The 26,902-nt window shown below is 35.8% G+C and overlaps 2 protein-coding genes across 2 annotated transcripts in view; both read left to right on the top strand.

Annotated features, from left to right (window-relative positions):
• The window catches only part of LOC127726325 (cyclin-G2-like), a 486,290-nt gene that overhangs the window by 365,541 nt on the left and 93,847 nt on the right, over positions 1–26,902 (top strand). The window lies entirely within an intron of this gene.
• LOC127726324 (uncharacterized) overlaps positions 1–26,902 on the top strand; it is a 63,594-nt gene that overhangs the window by 14,283 nt on the left and 22,409 nt on the right. Inside the window, exon 2 of the mRNA XM_052233650.1 lies at positions 7,670–7,816. Coding sequence (XP_052089610.1) covers positions 7,670–7,816 — 147 coding nt within the window. The remainder of the gene's footprint in view (positions 1–7,669; positions 7,817–26,902) is intronic.

The raw sequence follows: 26,902 nt of genomic DNA, 5'->3' as shown, positions 1-26,902 counted from the left end.
TTAAAACTTTTTCAGTCGCCCAGTCTCAAAAAGCAATTTTGACAGCCATTGTTTTTAGTCGAATTATATTTTTGCAGGTCAGGTTGCAAAGTGGCAGGTCGGATTTGACCATGTTGACAACGGTCTTAAAAAATTATCCGAAAAAACGTCGAATCAAACGATATGAACCTACGCAGTTTTATATTATAAGACTAACACACACCAGTGTGATAACTGTGCTGGGTGTGGTGCTGGGACTTGATATACATGTATCATTAAGTTACAGTACTGTTAGGATTTGCCTGCCTTTTTACAGGGACTTTATATACTAACTGTAAGTATAGACTGTCCCTGGCTTGAAAGTATGGTTCTCTGCTCAGCAACGGGTGCGTGATTAGCAAATCAAATATCTTGTAGCAGTAAAATACACAAATGTATAATACCTTAATTCAGGAGCACAGTCTGTCTTTACCGTAAATAACTTCGAGATTAATATGTAAGTTTACTTTGATAATTGATGTTCCTGTAATTCAGATTTATATTTATTTGTGAGACTCCCGTCACTATTTATATTCACTCAAAGAAAGGGGTTCTCCGTTACTGGGAAAATCTTATCTGATTCAGGATCTTCTTTCTTTCTTTCTTTCTTTCTTTCTTTCTTTCTTTCTAACTTTCCAAATCTTCGCATCCTTTGTAGGACAACCACACCGCTACACTATCTGTTCGGCATGTAGAACAAAACCCACCACCATGAATGAACGAATATATGTACACTATATTTTGAATAATACTATCCTCCACCAATATATACAGGATCACTTTTGTAGTTGCTCGCATAACTTGTTGTATGTACTCTTAGTTGCATTTAAAATTTATAGGCTAGTTATCGGACATATATACAGGGGGATTATATATGTTTACGTGGTAAAATAGTTCATACATAAAAAATGTTGTAAAATAATAAAACAAAAAACCTTACAGTAGTAAAATCTAAAATAGTTCGCCTTTCATATCGGTCTTATTACCGTCCAGTATACGGATAGTCCTTTCACAATGAACTAAGAATCTAAAAACTAGAAACAGCTTGTTTTCTTTCTTTTTTTATTATTCCTCTGCGCGTTGAGCTTATTGTCTTTGTATTCACATCGTAAAATCTAATAGAACGTTCATATTGTCTAAAAACTTAAATCACTTGTACTCCGCGCATTGAGCTTGTCGTTTCACATCATAAAATCTAATAAAATTTAAATATTCACCGTATCTATATTAGCACTGCGTGCACAGTTTCATCACAATCGGACTAACGCCGTTTACGATCTAAACACGCACTGTATATGTAATGCCAATTGTCATATGTCTAGTTACATAGCTCTAAAAAATGACTTTAAAAGGTAAAAGGTATCATCTCGCGTCTGTATTGGCACCGGCATGAACATTTACCGGATGAATATTGTGAAGGACCTTATGCATCTACGTCTGTTCGATTAGAAGTTCTGAAACAAATTGTTTAAAAAGCTAATTATTGGAAGAGTTTACTTACTGTTTTCTAAGGTCTGGTCTTTACGAATTTATTTCATGATTACTGACAATTTAAAGCATCAAATATATATAACAAGACGTTGTTGTGCAGAATATTCATTGGTCAGTTATAAATGAGGTCTGTATAGGGTTTTGATTGCCTCATTTATTAAATAAGAAATCGTTATTTTGAAAAGCTGGATTCAAAAATATAAATGTACGCCCTAATTTTGTAAAACTATCATTTGGTGTTATTTATGTTCTAAAAGAATTATAATAAATAAATAATTAAATGATGTACTGCCATTTAATCGGTCAATTTCCATTGCAATTTGGTAACTGTTAATTGTATATATCAGTCTGAGTACTGTTTAACTATTATTTAAGTTGAACATATTTAGACTCGTCCAATTCAGGGGAATTAGGTTTCTGCAAGTGCTTTTTGTGTACTTTTCTTATGTTTTGACGGTTTGTAAGTCAGTAAAAGTTCAATGATTAAGTTAATATTGACATTAAAAGACCTCCTCACGAAAACGGCTGTTCAAATCCCCTCGCCCTTCGGTGACTTTGGTGTCAAAAGCTCCATCCCGTAGAGTAGTACTGGAGATATGTAGGTCTTAAATAAATGGATTAAGCTTTCAGGATCTAGTCCGTTTTCTCCATGGAATCCACTACCGAACAAGGCATAGGCACCTCTTCTTGCTTTCCTGACATTTTCTTCAACATTGGACTCGATGTTTTGTCTCATTGATGGTGTTCTTATTATACCAAGATGGGTTGATTTTGTGACGTTTGGCATTGGATCTTTTCCTAGCTGGTATTGTTCTGGTTCATAACTGTTCTTGGTTGGTTTAGGTTGGATGTGTATTGCCACACTCTTCTGGGGTTAGAGCTTATAGCCTTCCATTCCAGCGTAGTCGGCAGATATATTTAATTGTACCTGCATATCAGGTGGTCTATTTCCCAATAATGCTTTGTCGTCTGCGCATGCTGTGGTATTGCATAGGACATTCCCAATTTTGCATCCAAGGCCTTATTGCTGTAATCTATTCAGGAGCGGTTTTACATAGACCTCATATAAATCAGTGCTGAGGATTCTTCCTTGGCGTACACCTTGGCTTACGGAGAACTCGTCAGCAATCATTCCTTTCCATTTGATGGCACTAGTTGATTGCCAGTGCATACTCTGTATTATCTTCCAGAGAGTGTCGTCGATACCGCAATAAAAGAGTCGTCGCATGAGGTGACTGTGTACCACTACATCAAATGCCGACTTTGCGTCTAGTAGATCCAGCTCAAATTCTTGGTTGCTGTCTACACTCTCACGATAAACTTCTTCCATAGCCAGAGCTGCGTTCAGTGGCGATGATTTTGCTGTGAAGCCTCGTTAGGTGGGATTTTGATCTTGAAGGACCCTTGGTTGTAATTGGATAACTATATTTGGTATGTGCGTACCTTGCAAAGTCTTGCAAGACCCGGGCCCCCCTTTTCTGGGAAAAATTTGGTTGATTATATAGAGAGGATTACTGAAGCATGACCGGAGCGGGCCTCCACTTATGAAAATTTCTGGATCCGCCACTGTATACATGATATAGTCATCTATAAAAGACACCACAAACAAAATTTGGAACAAAACATCAATTCAAACTTCAAATATACCAGACTAATTTAAAAAAAAAAACAAGTTATGAAAAAACAAATATGACGGAGGTGAACCAACATCAACCACTGAACTATGTACAGGCTCCTGATTTTGGACAGGCAAAATTAAGGCAGGGTTGATATAAAAATAAGAAGCGGTATGATTGCCAATGAGACTTTTCTCCAATAGAGATCAAATGACATCAAATTTAACAAAAATAGTTCACTGTACAGCCTTCGACAATGAGCAAACTCTATACCGCATGGTAATCTATAAAAGGCCATAAAATAACAAATGTAAAACAATTCAAAAAGGGCATGGCGTCATTTAAAAGGGTATGGCGTCTATCCATGCTAAACATGCTTGGGGGAAACACCACAAAGGCGAAAGCTAAGTGTCTGATTTTTGCACAAAACAATAAACTAAAAACAAATATGATATATAGCAACAATTGACAACCACTGAATAACAGGTCCCTGACTTGGGACAGACACTTACAAAATGTGGCATGGTTGAACATGATTGCTGGTGCCAAATCCTCCTCTAATTAAGGACAGTGGTGTAAGTGTCAGTTCAGCATAAAAACTATAAAATCAGTTGAAAAGGGTTTTTTCTGCTCTTGGGTCAGGTTATTTTGATACATTCCCGTTTTCATTCTCAATTTTATTAACTCATTAGAATGCAACAAAGCAGAAAAACAGCTACCAAAAACACAGACCGGATGTGGCTGGAAATTTATTCATCCCTTTAACAAAAAAGACTCAACATACAGATCTATTAGTACACACAGTTACTGACAGCTAATTCAAAGCAAATATCAACTAATAAAATACACATTTTGTGAGCACCCAACCCACCCCTAACCTGGGACAGTGGTTTTGATAACAGCACAACATTTTGAACAAACTGTTAACATTTGTTGCAATTGGCTTAACTCAAAAGACTGCAACAAAGCACAAAAACAACTAATATGAAAAACATAGACACAAAGCACTGAAATAAGAGTACTTACAATTTTAAATATTCAAATGAAAGTTTATCAAAATGTACATAAACATGATGAAATAACCATTTTATTGCTGTATTTCTCTTCATTTATGATTTTTGAGGTTTGTGTATTTGTAGGTCAGACATCTTGGTTTTCATGATCATCATTCAACAGGTCAATACTGAACAGAAAACTTACAGTTGATATTTTTCTACATAGTGTGACTTTTTTATTAATTTGAAATGGAATGTGTTTTTTCCTACATAAGAAAGAGGAAATTTCAACATAATGACTATAAACAAAAATGAGTCATATCATCATGATCATAGATGCACAAGAACTTAATCATGTAAATGCAACAACGTAATAATCAATTGAAAGAAGGGAGGAATGAAAAAATATATTAGTATTTTGTTGTCCAAATGAACTTGCTTTGTCCACTCATTTAAATCGCTCCATCCAATAAAGATGTACGGAGGAAGATCTCTGAAGAACAGATTGCAAAAATGTTTTGTCTAAGAATTGTATTGGATGAAATAATTTATTTACTTGACTCTTATATAGGTGACTGAATAATTGTGCATAGCAAGCTGAAACAAGAAAACTAAAACTTAACAGGAAAAGTGTTTATTTTATAAATTTGCAAATATAAACGTAATATTATGAACACCACAAAGGTATAAGATTCAAATTGTTTGCATATTCATGTATTGCAATGGAACTATAACAAAGAAAACTTTACCTCATGAAAAGAGTAAACTATTAACTGTGCTTTGTCAATTTATTCAGTCAGAATATGAAATATTTTTTTCAGTTCTATTTTTCATAATAAAACAAACAAGACAAAGATTTCAAATCAATATTTTTTTCTTTTATTAAGACATGTCATCATTTTATTTCAGTGAAAGGATTTTCTTTTTGACTGTAAATATTATTATTCTTTCCAAAATAATAATAATCTTTATTGTCATATAAACAAGTTAAAAACATGTTTGTGACATAATGAAAAAACCCAAAATACACTCATATATATATTATAAACTTTTTACTACCAAACAGAATTCATTGTAACATACACATTACTGTATATTTATAATTTGAATCCCATAGGATTTTATTTTGTCCCATGGGACCCAAAAAAATCCTATGGGATTTAACCAAAATCCCATGGGATACTGGTCAATCCCATGGGATATTGCCCTATCACATGGGATACTGAAAATCCCGTGTTTTTCTAAATCAAATTACAAAATATATATAATAATAACAGCAGAAAAGCAATGAAATTATTGAATCCCATGTAATTCCGCACATTTTGGTTATATACACGACACAGTAGCTCTAAGGAGAGGCGGCGGCGGATTTGCAAATGAGTGTTTTGTTGCAAATTAAAAGTGTCCAGTGTTTATAATAAAATCAAATCCTACTAAAAAATATGATTCATGAGTTAATTTTCTGAAAATAGGAGGCGATTTGTCATAGAAAGCGCCACTATTTAATTGACATATTTAATTCATGAAAAGTATAATTAAGTTTAACCTTTGACAGGTGTCATCGCCCATTAATGTTACAAATCATATATACCTACGTCTTACTCATTAACATATTTAATCCACTCAAATCTACGCTTTTCGTGAATTAAATACGTTAATTCGTAAAAGGCATGCTATGTATATAGCTTATGATTGGTATCATCGTATCCATCGAAATATAGTCCCGCTGGTCATATTATTACTGGGGACACTGGCATCGTAAACAAAGTACAACTTAGAGAGTGGTTAACCAAAGGCTTTAAATATCAATTCCCTAGCCAATCAACTGAACGACGAACTTCAGGTACCTGAAGGGTATAGTTGAAAGACATTGCCAGAAAATATATAATGCGCGAACGTTGCAATAAAACTGTACACTTTCGACCATGCAATCACAATTGCATACACAATCAACGGCGTGCAACAAACACACGGTTTTTAATACTTTCGATCCCGAGGTTGTTTTTGCGTTATCCTCCCCTAAAGACAAATATGACAAATATGTTGATGTTACAATATTGTTTTCATCTAGCAAAATGTTCTTAAATGCAAAATTTATTTGTAATTTCTAACTAAATAACTCGGAATTCATGGCCAAACTGTGCATTCCATATAAAATTCTTCATCATTTACGAAAGTGGAGGTTTTAGATGATTACAAATTGTAGTTTGAAGTCGTCTCTCTGTGATGATTTTTCACCAAAGATGGTATAAACAAAATGCTTTCAATATTTTGGAAATGGTAAAGGTATGAAGCAGACTGTCCACTTTCGTTAGTATTCTTAATCTCATGTTCGCAGAATATAAGTTGTGAACTCATTGAGATGTGAGTTATTGAGTGACAGAAAAACATTCTCAATAAACCTGAAGGTGAGATTAAAAAACCGTTGCAAGGTGCTCCATTTTCTTACCATTTGAGAAGGTTCTGTATGAATTATGCTTGATATAAGAACAACAAGTAGGCCAGTTGTGGTGCATAACTAGTAACCCCTCTAAAACCGACTGTCAGCTGAAACAACTTTTAAAAAAACTGAATCAAAAAGTCCAACATTTTGTTTATATCATCCTTGGTGTATCTATGTTTAAAATCAGTGTGGTTTTTCACAAAGGAAGATTTTTCGTGAATAGTAATGTAAACTAAATCCACATCTGATTAACACAACTGGTTAAATATATCTCACCACTCTATTTCTGAAGGCCATCTTTTACCGCAGAAATAATGGTAAGAACTTTAGAAAAAATTTAAGTTTGACGTCTTGACGACCCGGCTATACATCGTTTTTACAGTATTTGTTTGTAATTCAAGAATTCAGTACAAAGATGGGAGATTATCATAATCATAATTCGGAGATACGTATACTAGAAGTGAGTTTGAATTATACACATTCATTTCTTGACTGCAAAATTTTGATATATCAGCAACAGTGATATATAGTTTGACCAATGCAAAATTTAGCCGTTTGTGTGTCGATGTGTCATGAAATAGAAGTTACTTTATACTATAGTTCCAAACGGAAAAAACTATTTGTGAATATTGTTTCCGCTGGAAGTAATAATCATTACAGTCGAACCTGTATATATGGGTCATCTGAACCAGAGAAAAGTGATCATATAAAAGAGATGACCTTGACATGTTGAGCAGGATCTGTATAACTTCCGGAGCAACTAAAATCAGCTCCAGGTTTTTGGAATGGTTCGTGTTGCTCAGTCTGTAGTTTTCTATGTTGTGTTTTGTGTACTGTTGTTTGTCTGATGGTCGTTTTCATTTTTTAGTTTGAATGTTCCTTTGGTATCTTTCGCCTTTCTCTTGAAATTCACAATACAAAGGTATTTCTATATTCGGACAGGTTTCACTTTTCAGAAAGAAAATGAAATGTTGAAATCGAATAGATAAGTTGTAGTAGGTGTATTTATTAAAACTCTATTTTTTTTTAATTCCCCACTTATTGTACATAACGATGAATGTTGTATAAGTAGGAACGGTGCAGTGACTGTTATGATCTTCTTTCAGTATAATCAAAGAAAAAGAAACTGAAATTGAATTACTGACAAATGCAGTAAAGGAAAAAGAAACATTAGCCTGCGAACTTAAGAAGGAAAACAGTGATTTAAACAACGTATTAAGACACAAGCAAGCAGAAATAGAAAAGTTATCGCGGTGAGTCTAAAATTGATACAATTGTTAACCTCATGTCGTATTCGTATACGTAAAATGTAGAATAACAAAAATACCGAATTCCAAGAAAAATTCAAAACGGAAAGTCCCTTATCAAATGGCAAATTAAAAGCTCAAACACATGAAACGAATGGAAAACAACCGTCATCTTCCTGACTTGGTACAGGCATTTTCGTTTTATAGCTAGCTAAACCTCTCACTTGTATGACAGTTGCATAGAATACATTATATTTACAACGATGTGTAAGCAAAACAAACATACATAATAGGTAAAAATGTCAAAAATTGAGGTACAGCTGTCAACATAGTATTATAATCTTAATCACTATAAAAGCAATCAACTATGTCAACAAAAAAAAACAAAATAGCAAATAGACACTCTATAGACAAAGCACATAGCAAAAATGTAAGACAAGAATTCAAAATTATTACCATAGTACAATAACACAATGGCGGGATGTATGAATACCGAGCCACACAAAAGGATATTACCAAAAAATGGACTAAATAGTAATTTTTTAAAAATATACAAAGACAAATAAAAAGAACACTATAACACGCTATTAAGATGATAAACAACGTCAGTGCCTAGAATCTATACTTCAAGACCATCATGTATTATTTGTTAAGTTGATACTGAATATTTATCAACAAGGTCTTGGTATCTTCCGATGAAATTTTTAGGATCAACGGCAAGTTTGAATTGGTTTTCAAAGTCTGCAGTGATCAGAACTGGACTATTAATTAAAAGTGATTTGCTGTTTTCAAAAGCGTTTGGCCAATTATCACTCCAGATGAATTCAGAATCTTTCCGTAAAAGATGAGTCAATGGGTGAACAACAGTAGCAAAATTTCCTGGAAAATCCAATCATGCCTAAATATCTTATAAGTTGTTTTTTATTTGTAGGAAGAGGAAATTTGGTAATTGCATCCACTTTAGCCATAATAGGTTTCACTTGACCTTGGCCAACTGTGTGCCTTAAATACTCAACAATGGCCTGACAAAATTCACTTTTACCAAGATTAACAGTCAAATTTGATTGTGACAATCTATCATAAGTATCATATAAATGTGTTAAATGCTCTTCCCAGCTATCACTACATACAATAAGATCATCAATATAAGCATAACAACAGTCTAAATCTTTTATAACATTATTGAAAATTCTTTGAAATGTAGCTGGTGCTTTTTGCATACCAAACGGCATGACAGTATATTGAAATGAGCCGTCTGGTGTTACAAAAGCTGATATTTCTCGAGCTGTCTGTGTCAATGGTACTTGCCAGTAACCTTTCAATAAATCAAATTTGCTCACAAATTTTGCTTGTCTAATGTTATCAATGCAGTCGTCTATCCTTGGAATCGGATAGGAATCAGATTTTGAAACTGAATTTACTTTTCTGAAATCAGTCACGAAACGAAAGGTTTTATCTGGTTTGGGCACAAGGCGACAAGGAGAGCTCCACTCAATGTTACTCGGCTCAATAATATCATTGTCAAGCATATATTTAATTTCTTGTCTCATAAAAGCAAGTTTTAGTGGATTGAGCCGGTAAGGATGTTGCTTAATTGGAGAAGCATCGCCAACATCAACATTATGACAAACAGCAGTGGTTTTGTTTGGCACATCTGGAAAAAGACTTTTAAAAGAAAATACCAAAGTTTTCAATTTTCTCTACGATCAAAAGTCAGATGTGCAAGTTATGAGTCTAAATTTGACAAAATTTCTGAATTTTTCAATCTAATTGTTTGTTCCATAGTATTAGAATCAAAAGGTGGTTCAGTTATATATGGTTTGTCATGACTGTTCTCCAATTTAACCATGGCTAAAGTGGCAACTGGTTTGCTCTCACCTTCGAATTCATTAGTACGCTCAAAATACGGTTTTAACATATTATTGTGACACACTCTATTTTGTTTACGCCGACCTGGTGTTTTAACAATATAATTCAAATCATTAATTTTACTCTCTATGGTATAAGGACCACAATATTTAGCCTGTAAAGGATGTCCAGGGACTTGCAAAAATACAAGCATCTTATCACCAGGCTCAAAAACACTGTCCCTGGCATCTATATCATACCATATTTTTATCTTATTCTGAACAGTTTTTAAATTTTTCTGAGCAATTTGACAAGCAGTATACAACTTTTCTTTAAATCTAGATACATAGTCTAGAAGATTCAAGTCTGTGTGTTCAGTAAGCCATTTTTCCTTAACCAATTTTAAAGGTCCCCTTACAGTATGACCAAACACAACTCAAAGGGGCTAAAACCAAGGGATTCTTGAACAGCCTCTCGGACCGCAAAAAGTAGAAAGTGAACACCATCATCCCAGTCTCTGTCAAATTGAAGACAAAAATTTCTAATCATGTTCTTCAATGTTTGATGAAAACGTTCTAAGGCACCTTGAGATTCTGGATGATAAGCGCTTGACCTATACTGAGCAATCCCTAACTGGTTAACGACTTGCTGAAATAAACCTGACATGAAATTTGAACCCTGGTCGGACTGTATAGACTTAGGAAGTCCTACTAACGTGAAAAATTTGATAAGAGCTTTGACAATAGTTGGTGTCTTGATATTCCTTAACGGAATAGCCTCGGGAAAGCTAGTGGATGTACACATGATCGTCAATAAATACGCGTTTCCAGTCTTGGTCTTTGGTAAATGTCCAACGCAATCAATTAGAACTCGACTGAAAGGTTCTTCAAAGGCTGGGATTGGCAGAAGTGGTGCTGGTGGTATTTTCTGGTTAGGCTTACCATAATAGGTATAAAACCACTAATTCATAGCCCCATTGCTTTCTATGTTAAATTCTGCAATTTCAAGCATAAATGGCTACTTTGTCTTAAGTTCAAATAAAGTGGCAGTTATTTCATGTCAAAACTGTACCTTATGCTGACTTGTGCTGAAAAAATCAACATACCTTTAATTGCATATTAGAGTGTACTGGTTCCCTGAAGTTTGATAGTACAAAAACAGGAACTTCTGATCTGAACAACAGGCCAAATGAGCCCTCCTATTAAAATTCCATATACTTCTTTATTATTCAAATAAAACTTTCAACAAGGGTTCTACAGTGATCCCAAGTCCCCAAGCTTTCATTTGATACTAAAACTACCCAAATATTCCCACTATTGACAAAGATACAGCTATGCGTAGGAACTATTTTGTTTAAAATATGTACTACTTTCTTGTATGTTCTTTCCGACCGGGCCTGAATTAGTGGTTCTATACCACAACCTGGCATATATGGCATGATTTGCAGTATTCTGCGACATCATTTTTAAGTCTCGGCCAGTAGAAATGCTGCAAGATCTTCAGGCAACTCTTCCTTATACCTAAGTGTACAACCATGGGGGTGTCATGGGCAGGACCAATAATTTCTTGCCTATAGATTTAGGCACCACCACTTGGTATACCACTCTCCATTCCTCCTCTGGGATAACATCAGAGGGCCTCCACTTCCTCATTAAAATGCCGTCTTGATGAATTAAGGAATTTTCTGAGATATAATCAGTAGAATGCTACAAAATCGATTTAATAACAAGCATATAATGCAAAGGATGTCAAAACGACAAGTTTAGTTATTTGTATGAACAGCTGCCATTACAAAATGGCGTCAATGATAAAACTTCTGATTTTCTTCCATTTATTACTAAGAAAATGTAGATTTGGCCTTGACCTTTTCACATCCATTAACTTTATCATTGCTTATAATATTTCACCGCAACATATATCAGAGTTATTTTCTAAATTGTAAAACAGCAGTTTCTCGATATGTTTAAGTTATTTTTCTTCATTTAAAAAAAAACAAATTCAACGCTGAAACCGTGTTTTTATACGCCCGTCAAAATTTTGACGGGACGTATTATGGTATACAAATGTCGTCTGTCCGTCTGTCCGTTTGTCCGTCTGTCTGTCCGGCGTAAACATGTCGCACCGTAACTTGAGAACGACTTATCCAAATTTCATGAAAGTTACCATAGTTGTTTCTTATGATGGTCAAACGATCTGTATACTTTTTGGTGAAAATAAGATTAAAACTTTTTGAGTTACGGGACTTAGTAACTAAAACAGGTGTGTGTTTTTTTTTCACATGTCGCGCCGTATTTCAAAAACAATTTATGATTATTGCTTAAAACTTTACACCTTTCTTAGTTATATTAATCTTAAGATCTGTATACTTTTTGGTGATGATTCAAAATCTTGTTTTTGAGTTATTGGGTATTTTGTAAAAAAAAAGGGGGAGGGGTTTTTCACATGTCGCGCCGTATCTCAAAAACGATTTATGATTATTGCTTAAAATTTTACACACTTCTTAGTTATATTAATCTAAAGATATGTATACTTTTTTGTTTTGATTCAAAATTTTATTTTAGAGATATTGATTTTTTTTTTAAAAGGGGGGTTTTCACATGTCGCGCCGTATCTCAAAAACGATTTATGATTATTGCTTAAAATTTTACACACTTCTTAGTTATATTAATCTAAAGATCTGTATACTTTTTGGTTTTGATTCAAAATTTTATTTTAGAGATATTGAGTTTTTTGTAAAAAAAAAGGGGGGGGGGGGGGTTTTCGCATGTCGCGCCGTATGTCAGAAACTATTTATGATTATTGCATAAAAATTCACACACAAGACGACGGGCGTATCATGCGCTCATGGCGCAGCTGTTTATTCTATTTTGCATACACAGGATGTGTATTTCGGAAAATTAGTATGTGGTAATGGAATCACAGCTATCATGTTCTTAAAGTCGAAAGATCATTTATAATCCAAATAAAAAATATTGTCAACTGAGGCCAAAGCGAGGTTTAAAAAAAAATCATAGGTGTAACTTGCTTTGTTGGTTCAGTGTAAAACAAAATTAGTTGTATGCCAAGAACATTCTCTTTGTGGGTATATACTGGTAAAAATGTGTAGTCTCATTATTTTCTAGCCAAGTTATTGATTACAATGGAAATTTGCTTATGTTGTAATTTGACAATAGGCCAAGACCCTTATATAACTTGTCTTTGAAGAGCTACAAACATTCGGGAATTATACTTCGAATCGATCACTTCGTGGACATTCATTATAGAACTTTCTGATAAATTAAAAGTCTTGCTTGCAACCATGAAATTGGATGAAAAAAAGCCCGAATGGAAATTTTACGCAAGTTCTGACCAAGTTTCAGTTCAGCTCACCTGGATCAAGGCCAAGGAACCGGACATGTCCTCCAGAAAACCTAAGCCGGCCCTAAAAAGCAAGAACAAGCTCCCATCTACCAGGAGACGCAATGCTAAGCGTTTCACCCAGTGGATGGACACCAAAACAGCCGTTGTTCTCGCTACTGCCCAAAAGCAAACGATCAAGGCCAGCGTAGACTTCAACAGTCAGAAGGAAGCCAGAGATACAATAGATTGTAAACAACTCACACAAACTTAGTACAAAGGTGAACCAGTGGGAGTAATCATCAACACGGACATTGTCACCAGCCCGTACAACCCCAAAAAGGTATGCGATCGCCTTTATTACTACACATCGGCTACAGAAAGAGGCAAGCATAGTAGGATTGATTTTGATGAGGGGGTTGACATCGACGACCCTGAACTACTACGCACACCACTGCATACGTCGCCCTTTAAAATGGCTATAGAAGCTTCCATACTAGCCGAACGGCCAGACACTCCGTACCAGCAACAACACAGAAGTCGGAGAAAAAAGAAAGTTAAGAGACAAGCAGAACCAACCCCGCAACAATAGGTACGATAGTCCGCAATTTACTTAAGGATTGCCGGACCCTTAAATCCACATAATATCATCATCAAGCTACAAACATAAGCACTTGTCTTCTTCAAATTGGGGTAAACAGTAAAAAATGCTTACACTGGGAAATTATATACAACAATCCTAGCTACACGTCAATCTCTTTGTCATTATTTGCGAATCCGATTTTAGCACGCTTCACCGCCTTGACACGGACAAAGTTCGGTGCAAGAGAGATTTACAGGTTCAAAGTAAATCTTGCAAGTAATCTTAAGACATTGCAGGGAGGAATATACGACCATATCTATTGTTCGTTATTGTCCCTGTTTGAATAAACTCATCATAGATACCCGGATAAAAATTGTGTACGTCAGACGCGCATTTTGTTTACAAAAGACTTATCATTGACGCTCCAATAAAAAAGTTAAAAAGACCAAAATAAAGAACGAAGTTGAAGAGCATTGAGGACCTAAAATTCTGATAGGTTTTCGCAAATACAGCTAAGGTAATCTATGAAACCACAATTACTGGCTGTTTTTTATTGACAGGAACTCGAAGAAATGCAAAAAAAACATCTGTATCTGGAGATTTTTACCTATTCGACCCTTGTTGTTTTTCCTTCCAATCTCTAAATCACCAAACATGACATGCAGGATCATTCGATATTTTCCTTTGTGTGTCCTGACTTAATCCTGAAAGTCAGTAACCTATGCTGAAGAGAATTTCTTCACAACAGTCTGGTGAATGAAATTACCCGCTAGCTCATGCGAAGTCAACCCAATTAAGGGACTGGGCATGATGACGCTCAAAATAATTGTGTCTAATAAGTTTGACATGCTTTTAATTTTTTAAAAGGGGGGTTTTCACATGTCGCGCCGTATCTCAAAAACGATTTATGATTATTGCTTAAAATTTTACACACTTCTTATTTATATTAATCTAAAGATCTGTATACTTTTTGGTTTTGATTCAAAATTTTATTTTAGAGATATTGAGTTTTTTGTAAAAAAAAAGGGGGGGTTTTCGCATGTCGCGCCGTATGTCAGAAACTATTTATGATTATTGCATAAAAATTCACACACAAGACGACGGGCGTATCATGCGCTCATGGCGCAGCTGTTTATTCCATTTTGCATACACAGGATGTGTATTTCGGAAAATTAGTATGTGGTAATGGAATCACAGCTATCATGTTCTTAAAGTCGAAAGATCATTTATAATCCAAATAAAAAATATTGTCAACTGAGGCCAAAGCGAGGTTTAAAAAAAAATCATAGGTGTAACTTGCTTTGTTGGTTCAGTGTAAAACAAAATTAGTTGTATGCCAAGAACATTCTCTTTGTGGGTATATACTGGTAAAAATGTGTAGTCTCATTATTTTCTAGCCAAGTTATTGATTACAATGGAAATTTGCTAATGTTGTAATTTGACAATAGGCCAAGACCCTTATATAACTTGTCTTTGAAGAGCTACAAACATTCGGGAATTATACTTCGAATCGATCACTTCGTGGACATTCATTATAGAACTTTCTGATAAATTAAAAGTCTTGCTTGCAACCATGAAATTGGATGGAAAAAAGCCCGAATGGAAATTTTACGCAAGTTCTGACCAAGTTTCAGTTCAGCTCACCTGGATCAAGGCCAAGGAACCGGACATGTCCTCCAGAAAACCTAAGCCGGCCCTAAATAGCAAGAACAAGCTCCCATCTACCAGGAGACGCAATGCTAAGCGTTTCACCCAGTGGATGGACACCAAAACAGCCGTTGTTCTCGCTACTGCCCAAAAGCAAACGATCAAGGCCAGCGTAGACTTCAACAGTCAGAAGGAAGCCAGAGATACAATAGATTATAAACAACTCACACAAACTTAGTACAAAGGTGAACCAGTAGGAGTAATCATCAACACGGACATTGTCACCAGCCCGTACAACCCCAAAAAGGTATGCGATCGCCTTTATTACTACACATCGGCTACAGAACGAGGCAAGCATAGTAGGATTGATTTTGATGAGGGGGTTGACATCGACGACCCTGAACTACTACGCACACCACTGCATACGTCGCCCTTTAAAATAACATCAAAAAAGGCTATAGAAGCTTCCATACTAGCCGAACGGCCAGACACTCCGTACCAGCAACAACACAGAAGTCGGAGAAAAAAGAAAGTTAAGAGACAAGTAGAACCAACCCCGCAACAATAGGTACGATAGTCTGCAATTTACTTAAGGATTGCCGGACCCTTAAATCCACATAATATCATCATCAAGCTACAAACATAAGCACTTGTCTTCTTCAAATTGGGGTAAACAGTAAAAAATGCTTACACTGGGAAATTATATACAACAATCCTAGCTACACGTCAATCTCTTTGTCATTATTTGCGAATCCGATATTAGCACGCTTCACCGCCTTGACACGGACAAAGTTCGGTGCAAGAGAGATTTACAGGTTCAAAGTAAATCTTGCAAGTAATCTTAAGACATTGCAGGGAGGAATATACGACCATATCTATTGTTCGTTATTGTCCCTGTTTGAATAAACTCATCATAGATACCCGGATAAAAATTGTGTACGTCAGACGCGCATTTTGTTTACAAAAGACTTATCATTGACGCTCCAATAAAAAAGTTAAAAAGACCAAAATAAAGAACGAAGTTGAAGAGCATTGAGGACCTAAAATTCTGATAGGTTTTCGCAAATACAGCTAAGGTAATCTATGAAACCACAATTACTGGCTGTTTTTTATTGACAGGAACTCGAAGAAATGCAAAAAAAAACATCTGTATCTGGAGATTTTTACCTATTCGACCCTTGTTGTTTTTCCTTCCAATCTCTAAATCACCAAACATGACATGCAGGATCATTCGATATTTTCCTTTGTGTGTCCTGACTTAATCCTGAAAGTCAGTAACCTATGCTGAAGAGAATTTCTTCACAACAGTCTGGTGAATGAAATTACCCGCTAGCTCATGCGAAGTCAACCCAATTAAGGGACTGGACATGATGACGCTCAAAATAATTGTGTCTAATAAGTTTGACATGCTTTTAATTTTTTAAAAGGGGGGTTTTCACATGTCGCGCCGTATCTCAAAAACGATTTATGATTATTGCTTAAAATTTTACACACTTCTTAGTTATATTAATCTAAAGATCTGTATACTTTTTGGTTTTGATTCAAAATTTTATTTTAGAGATATTGATAAAATTGAGAATGGAAATGGGGAATGTGTCAAAGAGACAACAACCCGACCACAGAACAGACAACAGCAGAAGGCCACCAACAGGTCTTCAACGCAGCGAGAAACTCCCGCACCCGGAGGCGTCCTTCAGCTGGCCCCTAAACAAATATATATACTAGTCCAGTGATAATGAACGCCATACTAAACTCCAAATTGTACACAAGAAACTAAAATTAAAAATAATACAAGACTAACAAAGGCTAGAGGCTCCTGACTTGGGACAGGCGCAAAAATGCGGCGGGGTTAAACATGTTTATGAGATCTCAACCCTCCCCCTATACCTCTAGCCAATGTAGAAAAGTAAACGCATAACAATACGCACATTAAAATTCAGTTCAAGAGAAGTCCGAGTCTGATGTCAGAAGATGTAACCAAAGAAAATAAACAAAATGACAATAATACATAAATAACAACAGACTACTAGCAGTTAACTGACATGCCAGCTCCAGACTTCAATTAAACTGATTGAAAGATTATGTCTTCATCATATGAATATCAGGCACAATCCTTCCCGTTAGGGGTTTAGTATCATACCATCATAACATATATGAGAAGAACATAACCCGTGTCATGCCAACAACTGGTTTTTAAATAAATGTGTTTAGTGCCGATGCAAAGACCCTATAAGTGAATCAATATCAACGCCAAAATATGCAATCTTTAATGACCTGACAACAGTATCGTAACTATATCCCTTCTTAATAAGTCTATTTAAAGGTTTTGTTAGTTTCAGAGGTGAATACTGACATTTTTGTGCTTTATAAAGAATATTTCCATAAAAAATTGGATGTGAAATACCTGAACGTGAGTTTTTTGTAAAAAAAAAGGGGGGGTTTTCGCATGTCGCGCCGTATGTCAGAAACTATTTATGATTATTGCATAAAAATTCACACACAAGACGACGGGCGTATCATGCGCTCATGGCGCAGCTGTTTATTCCATTTTGCATACACAGGATGTGTATTTCGGAAAATTAGTATGTGGTAATGGACTCACAGCTATCATGTTCTTAAAGTCGAAAGATCATTTATAATCCAAATAAAAAATATTGTCAACTGAGGCCAAAGCGAGGTTTAAAAAAAAAATCATAGGTGTAACTTGCTTTGTTGGTTCAGTGTAAAACAAAATTAGTTGTATGCCAAGAACATTCTCTTTGTGGGTATATACTGGTAAAAATGTGTAGTCTCATTATTTTCTAGCCAAGTTATTGATTACAATGGAAATTTGCTAATGTTGTAATTTGACAATAGGCCAAGACCCTTATATAACTTGTCTTTGAAGAGCTACAAACATTCGGGAATTATACTTCGAATCGATCACTTCGTGGACATTCATTATAGAACTTTCTGATAAATTAAAAGTCTTGCTTGCAACCATGAAATTGGATGGAAAAAAGCCCGAATGGACATTTTACGCAAGTTCTGACCAAGTTTCAGTTCAGCTCACCTGGATCAAGGCCAAGGAACCGGACATGTCCTCCAGAAAACCTAAGCCGGCCCTAAATAGCAAGAACAAGCTCCCATCTACCAGGAGACGCAATGCTAAGCGTTTCACCCAGTGGATGGACACCAAAACAGCCGTTGTTCTCGCTACTGCCCAAAAGCAAACGATCAAGGCCAGCGTAGACTTCAACAGTCAGAAGGAAGCCAGAGATACAATAGATTGTAAACAACTCACACAAACTTAGTACAAAGGTGAACCAGTGGGAGTAATCATCAACACGGACATTATCACCAGCCCGTACAACCCCAAAAAGGTATGCGATCGCCTTTATTACTACACATCGGCTACAGAAAGAGGCAAGCATAGTAGGATTGATTTTGATGAGGGGGTTGACATCGACGACCCTGAACTACTACGCACACCACTGCATACGTCGCCCTTTAAAATGGCTATAGAAGCTTCCATACTAGCCGAACGGCCAGACACTCCGTACCAGCAACAACACAGAAGTCGGAGAAAAAAGAAAGTTAAGAGACAAGCAGAACCAACCCCGCAACAATAGGTACGATAGTCCGCAATTTACTTAAGGATTGCCGGACCCTTAAATCCACATAATATCATCATCAAGCTACAAACATAAGCACTTGTCTTCTTCAAATTGGGGTAAACAGTAAAAAATGCTTACACTGGGAAATTATATACAACAATCCTAGCTACACGTCAATCTCTTTGTCATTATTTGCGAATCCGATTTTAGCACGCTTCACCGCCTTGACACGGACAAAGTTCGGTGCAAGAGAGATTTACAGGTTCAAAGTAAATCTTGCAAGTAATCTTAAGACATTGCAGGGAGGAATATACGACCATATCTATTGTTCGTTATTGTCCCTGTTTGAATAAACTCATCATAGATACCCGGATAAAAATTGTGTACGTCAGACGCGCATTTTGTTTACAAAAGACTTATCATTGACGCTCCAATAAAAAAGTTAAAAAGACCAAAATAAAGAACGAAGTTGAAGAGCATTGAGGACCTAAAATTCTGATAGGTTTTCGCAAATACAGCTAAGGTAATCTATGAAACCACAATTACTGGCTGTTTTTTATTGACAGGAACTCGAAGAAATGCAAAAAAAACATCTGTATCTGGAGATTTTTACCTATTCGACCCTTGTTGTTTTTCCTTCCAATCTCTAAATCACCAAACATGACATGCAGGATCATTCGATATTTTCCTTTGTGTGTCCTGACTTAATCCTGAAAGTCAGTAACCTATGCTGAAGAGAATTTCTTCACAACAGTCTGGTGAATGAAATTACCCGCTAGCTCATGCGAAGTCAACCCAATTAAGGGACTGGGCATGATGACGCTCAAAATAATTGTGTCTAATAAGTTTGACATGCTTTTAATTTTTTAAAAGGGGGGTTTTCACATGTCGCGCCGTATTTCAAAAACGATTTATGATTATTGCTTAAAATTTTACACACTTCTTAGTTATATTAATCTAAAGATCTGTATACTTTTTGGTTTTGATTCAAAATTTTATTTTAGAGATATTGAGTTTTTTGTAAAAAAAAGGGGGGGTTTTCGCATGTCGCGCCGTATGTCAGAAACTATTTATGATTATTGCATAAAAATTCACACACAAGACGACGGGCGTATCATGCGCTCATGGCGCAGCTGTTTATTCCATTTTGCATACACAGGATGTGTATTTCGGAAAATTAGTATGTGGTAATGGAATCACAGCTATCATGTTCTTAAAGTCGAAAGATCATTTATAATCCAAATAAAAAATATTGTCAACTGAGGCCAAAGCGAGGTTTAAAAAAAAAATCATAGGTGTAACTTGCTTTGTTGGTTCAGTGTAAAACAAAATTAGTTGTATGCCAAGAACATTCTCTTTGTGGGTATATACTGGTAAAAATGTGTAGTCTCATTATTTTCTAGCCAAGTTATTGATTACAATGGAAATTTGCTAATGTTGTAATTTGACAATAGGCCAAGACCCTTATATAACTTGTCTTTGAAGAGCTACAAACATTCGGGAATTATACTTCGAATCGATCACTTCGTGGACATTCATTATAGAACTTTCTGATAAATTAAAAGTCTTGTTTGCAACCATGAAATTGGATGGAAAAAAGCCCGAATGGAAATTTTACGCAAGTTCTGACCAAGTTTCAGTTCAGCTCACCTGGATCAAGGCCAAGGAACCGGACATGTCCTCCAGAAAACCTAAGCCGGCCCTAAATAGCAAGAACAAGCTCCCATCTACCAGGAGACGCAATGCTAAGCGTTTCACCCAGTGGATGGACACCAAAACAGCCGTTGTTCTCGCTACTGCCCAAAAGCAAACGATCAAGGCCAGCGTAGACTTCAACAGTCAGAAGGAAGCCAGAGATACAATAGATTATAAACAACTCACACAAACTTAGTACAAAGGTGAACCAGTGGGAGTAATCATCAACACGGACATTGTCACCAGCCCGTACAACCCCAAAAAGGTATGCGATCGCCTTTATTACTACACATCGGCTACAGAACGAGGCAAGCATAGTAGGATTGATTTTGATGAGGGGGTTGACATCGACGACCCTGAACTACTACGCACACCACTGCATACGTCGCCCTTTAAAATAACATCAAAAAAGGCTATAGAAGCTTCCATACTAGCCGAACGGCCAGACACTCCGTACCAGCAACAACACAGAAGTCGGAGAAAAAAGAAAGTTAAGAGACAAGCAGAACCAACCCCGCAACAATAGGTACGATAGTCTGCAATTTACTTAAGGATTGCCGGACCCTTAAATCCACATAATATCATCATCAAGCTACAAACATAAGCACTTGTCTTCTTCAAATTGGGGTAAACAGTAAAAAATGCTTACACTGGGAAATTATATACAACAATCCTAGCTACACGTCAATCTCTTTGTCATTATTTGCGAATCCGATATTAGCACGCTTCACCGCCTTGACACGGACAAAGTTCGGTGCAAGAGAGATTTACAGGTTCAAAGTAAATCTTGCAAGTAATCTTAAGACATTGCAGGGAGGAATATACGACCATATCTATTGTTCGTTATTGTCCCTGTTTGAATAAACTCATCATAGATACCCGGATAAAAATTGTGTACGTCAGACGCGCATTTTGTTTACAAAAGACTTATCATTGACGCTCCAATAAAAAAGTTAAAAAGACCAAAATAAAGAACGAAGTTGAAGAGCATTGAGGACCTAAAATTCTGATAGGTTTTCGCAAATACAGCTAAGGTAATCTATGAAACCACAATTACTGGCTGTTTTTTATTGACAGGAACTCGAAGAAATGCAAAAAAAAACATCTGTATCTGGAGATTTTTACCTATTCGACCCTTGTTGTTTTTCCTTCCAATCTCTAAATCACCAAACATGACATGCAGGATCATTCGATATTTTCCTTTGTGTGTCCTGACTTAATCCTGAAAGTCAGTAACCTATGCTGAAGAGAATTTCTTCACAACAGTCTGGTGAATGAAATTACCCGCTAGCTCATGCGAAGTCAACCCAATTAAGGGACTGGACATGATGACGCTCAAAATAATTGTGTCTAATAAGTTTGACATGCTTTTAATTTTTTAAAAGGGGGGTTTTCACATGTCGCGCCGTATCTCAAAAACGATTTATGATTATTGCTTAAAATTTTACACACTTCTTAGTTATATTAATCTAAAGATCTGTATACTTTTTGGTTTTGATTCAAAATTTTATTTTAGAGATATTGAGTTTTTTGTAAAAAAAAAAGGGGGGGTTTTCGCATGTCGCGCCGTATGTCAGAAACTATTTATGATTATTGCATAAAAATTCACACACAAGACGACGGGCGTATCATGCGCTCATGGCGCAGCTGTTTATTCCATTTTGCATACACAGGATGTGTATTTCGGAAAATTAGTATGTGGTAATGGAATCACAGCTATCATGTTCTTAAAGTCGAAAGATCATTTATAATCCAAATAAAAAATATTGTCAACTGAGGCCAAAGCGAGGTTTAAAAAAAAATCATAGGTGTAACTTGCTTTGTTGGTTCAGTGTAAAACAAAATTAGTTGTATGCCAAGAACATTCTCTTTGTGGGTATATACTGGTAAAAATGTGTAGTCTCATTATTTTCTAGCCAAGTTATTGATTACAATGGAAATTTGCTAATGTTGTAATTTGACAATAGGCCAAGACCCTTATATAACTTGTCTTTGAAGAGCTACAAACATTCGGGAATTATACTTCGAATCGATCACTTCGTGGACATTCATTATAGAACTTTCTGATAAATTAAAAGTCTTGCTTGCAACCATGAAATTGGATGGAAAAAAGCCCGAATGGACATTTTACGCAAGTTCTGACCAAGTTTCAGTTCAGCTCACCTGGATCAAGGCCAAGGAACCGGACATGTCCTCCAGAAAACCTAAGCCGGCCCTAAATAGCAAGAACAAGCTCCCATCTACCAGGAGACGCAATGCTAAGCGTTTCACCCAGTGGATGGACACCAAAACAGCCGTTGTTCTCGCTACTGCCCAAAAGCAAACGATCAAGGCCAGCGTAGACTTCAACAGTCAGAAGGAAGCCAGAGATACAATAGATTGTAAACAACTCACACAAACTTAGTACAAAGGTGAACCAGTGGGAGTAATCATCAACACGGACATTGTCACCAGCCCGTACAACACCAAAAAGGTATGCGATCTCCTTTATTACTACACATCGGCTACAGAAAGAGGCAAGCATAGTAGGATTGATTTTGATGAGGGGGTTGACATCGACGACCCTGAACTACTACGCACACCACTGCATACGTCGCCCTTTAAAATAACATCAAAAAAGGCTATAGAAGCTTCCATACTAGCCGAACGGCCAGACACTCCGTACCAGCAACAACACAGAAGTCGGAGAAAAAAGAAAGTTAAGAGACAAGCAGAACCAACCCCGCAACAATAGGTACGATAGTCCGCAATTTACTTAAGGATTGCCGGACCCTTAAATCCACATAATATCATCATCAAGCTACAAAAATAAGCACTTGTCTTCTTCAAATTGGGGTAAACAGTAAAAAATGCTTACACTGGGAAATTATATACAACAATCCTAGCTACACGTCAATCTCTTTGTCATTATTTGCGAATCCGATATTAGCACGCTTCACCGCCTTGACACGGACAAAGTTCGGTGCAAGAGAGATTTACAGGTTCAAAGTAAATCTTGCAAGTAATCTTAAGACATTGCAGGGAGGAATATACGACCATATCTATTGTTCGTTATTGTCCCTGTTTGAATAAACGCATCATAGATACCCGGATAAAAATTGTGTACGTCAGACGCGCATTTTGTTTACAAAAGACTTATCATTGACGCTCCAATAAAAAAGTTAAAAAGACCAAAATAAAGAACGAAGTTGAAGAGCATTGAGGACCTAAAATTCTGATAGGTTTTCGCAAATACAGCTAAGGTAATCTATGAAACCACAATTACTGGCTGTTTTTTATTGACAGGAACTCGAAGAAATGCAAAAAAAACATCTGTATCTGGAGATTTTTACCTATTCGACCCTTGTTGTTTTTCCTTCCAATCTCTAAATCACCAAACATGACATGCAGGATCATTCGATATTTTCCTTTGTGTGTCCTGACTTAATCCTGAAAGTCAGTAACCTATGCTGAAGAGAATTTCTTCACAACAGTCTGGTGAATGAAATTACCCGCTAGCTCATGCGAAGTCAACCCAATTAAGGGACTGGGCATGATGACGCTCAAAATAATTGTGTCTAATAAGTTTGACATGCTCTTCATCTCGTCGTAAGGCAGTTGGTCAAGTTTCATCATGAGAGGATTTTTCGGGAGCAGTAAATTCAGTTTTAATAATCTCATTTCTGCATTCAACTCTGAATGCATCCATGCTTCAATAATAATTTTTCCCGACCGCTCGCTTGCATATTAATTGCTCATATGACGAACATTGACACACAATGCATTTTTCCAACTCAACCTCAGCAGTTATCCTTTTTAGCCCACCTGACCCAAAGGGTCAAGTGAGCTTTTCTCATCACTTGGCGTCCGTCGTCGTCCGTTAACTTTTACAAATATCTTCTCCTCTGAAACCACTGGGCCAAATTAATCCAAACTTGGCCTTAATCATTCTTAGGGTATCTAGTTTGAAAATTGTATCCGATGACCCCGCCCACCAATCAAGATGGCCGCCATGGCTAAAAATAGAAGATAGGGTTAAAAAGCAGTTTTTGGCTTATATATCTGAAACTCAAGCATTTAGAGCAAATCTGACGGGGTAAAATGTTCATCAGGTCAAGATCTATTTGCCCTGAAATTTTCATACGAATCGGACAACCCGTTGTTGAGTTGCAGCCCCTGAATTGGTTATTTTAAGGAAATTTTGCAGTTTTTGGTTATTATCTTGAATATTATAATAGATAGAGATAAACTGTAAACAGCAGAAATGTTCAAAAAAGTAAGATCTACAAATAAGTCAACAGTATCAAAATTATCAATTGACCCCTTAAGGAGTTATTGACCTTTAAAGTCAAATTTTCACAATTTTTCGTAAATTTTTGTAATCTTTTACAAAAATCTTCTCCTCTGAAATTACTGGGCCAAGTTAAACCAAACTTGGCCTGAATCATTATTAGGGTATCTAATTTAAAAAATTCTAAGGCCACAGACCACAATTAAATTCTCTATTAGTTCTTTATAACGTTTTGTTTCATTAAAAAAATTGCACCGATTCTTTTTATCAAAAATTTTGTGTGTGTAAAGTACAGTACTAGTCCAAACATATATCCAACATTCAGAAAGATTGCTCCCCAGTATCTTACAAATTTAGCCAATACACATCCATACCCCTATGGACAAGTCAAGAGATGTTCGGAAACTGTAAATATCACCTTTTTGCACCTGGCCTAATCACTCTTTCCATATCAAAATCAGTTAAAATACATCCAAAAGTTTATTTCACCTCTTTTCTTTCATTTCCATCCAAAAAAAACTAAGAAATGAGTGAGGAAGGGAAAGAAAAAAAATTAAGAAAAAATATACTTTAATTAAAAGGAACTATATTCGTGGACAACGAAAAGCGGCATCATTAATTGTGGTCTGGGACCTATTAGGGGTCTAAAACTTGACCAATTCTTATAAAACTTGGCATGAATTAAGCTTAGTGTTTTATGAAACAGTTTACAAAGTTTCAAAGCCATATGATACCAATTATAAAAAATGTGGCATTTTTTATATCTGAACTTTGGGTGCTGAATTGTGGCATTGAATTAGAACAATTTCAACTATCAAATTTGGGCTTCTAAAAACCAAAATATACCAAAACTTACACTTTTTAATGTCTGTATGTATAAGTTATCACCTATTGAAAGCAACAGATAGCATACTTCATGTTTCAGACTTATAAAAAAATGGCCAGAAGTAAATTTTATATGAGCCTGTGCCAAAAAATAGAGGTTTTCAAATGAAGTGAGGCCTTATATGAAATGTAATATTTTTCACTTACCACAATTTTCTGAAGTTGTTAAGTTATAAATAAACCTTTAACATGTCACAAATGTACTTTTAATGGAAATATAAGTTTCAAATAGCATAACACATGTGAATAAAATGGTCTTCAGCAATGTCAAGCTTAAAAAAACAGGTTGTCAATTTAGGTCGTTCCCCACATTTGCATATTAAAAAGCATATAAATGATATGGGAGATGGAGATATGCTTCTTTTTGCTCAAATCTTTGCTTAGATATGATAAAATATGGAGCCTGGATGTAACAAGACTGTCACTTTCAACTATATATGTAGACAGTATGATCTGATGCAAAGTTATTTACTGTACGTTTTAAAACCGGCATGAAATTTCAGCCTCAAAAGGCCAATATTTTAACCACTAGCTATCAAACAAAAGAAAATAAAGGTAGTCTGTGAAACAGACAAGGTCAAACAACCAGTAATAAGTGCTTTTGATTCAGATTCAGTGAAATCTGCTAAAAGGAATTCAACTTGTATGTGCATAGAACCTCATTTTTCACTTGCTTCATACTGACCATTAGACTAAGACCATTAAAGCAGCACATTTTACACTCTTATTCTGATTCTATCTACTTTTTTGTATGTTAAGTGTTCAAAAATGAGTTAAACATCTACATTAGATACAACAAACACAAATAGAAAATCAGAAAAACCTGTCAGAGAGAAAGTAAGCATGCTACTTTTGTAAAAATATTGAAACATCCGAACAAGTTCAATTTTGGGCATGTAGGCTGAAACGTCCCTTTTTTACAAAATTTCTATCAAATAAAAGTGGAAATCATTTATTCTCATGTAGTTTGACAAATTAATACCAATAGATCATTCAGGGAAGTTGTCAAAGTACAAATTCAATATTTCCTGAATTCACCTCTTAGGCCACAGACCACAATTAAATTCTCTATTAGTTCTTTATAACGTTTTGTTTCATTAAAAAAATTGCACCGATTCTTTTTGTCAAATATTTTGTGTGTGTAAAGTACAGTACTAGTCCAAACATATATCCAACATTCAGAAAGATTGCTCCCCAGTATCTTACAAATTTAGCCAATACACATCCATACC

The sequence above is a fragment of the Mytilus californianus genome, unplaced genomic scaffold (assembly GCF_021869535.1).
Source record: "Mytilus californianus isolate M0D057914Y unplaced genomic scaffold, xbMytCali1.0.p SCAF_17, whole genome shotgun sequence".
Taxonomy (NCBI): Eukaryota; Metazoa; Mollusca; class Bivalvia; order Mytilida; family Mytilidae; genus Mytilus; species Mytilus californianus.
This window is presented reverse-complemented; position numbering and strand designations above follow the sequence as displayed.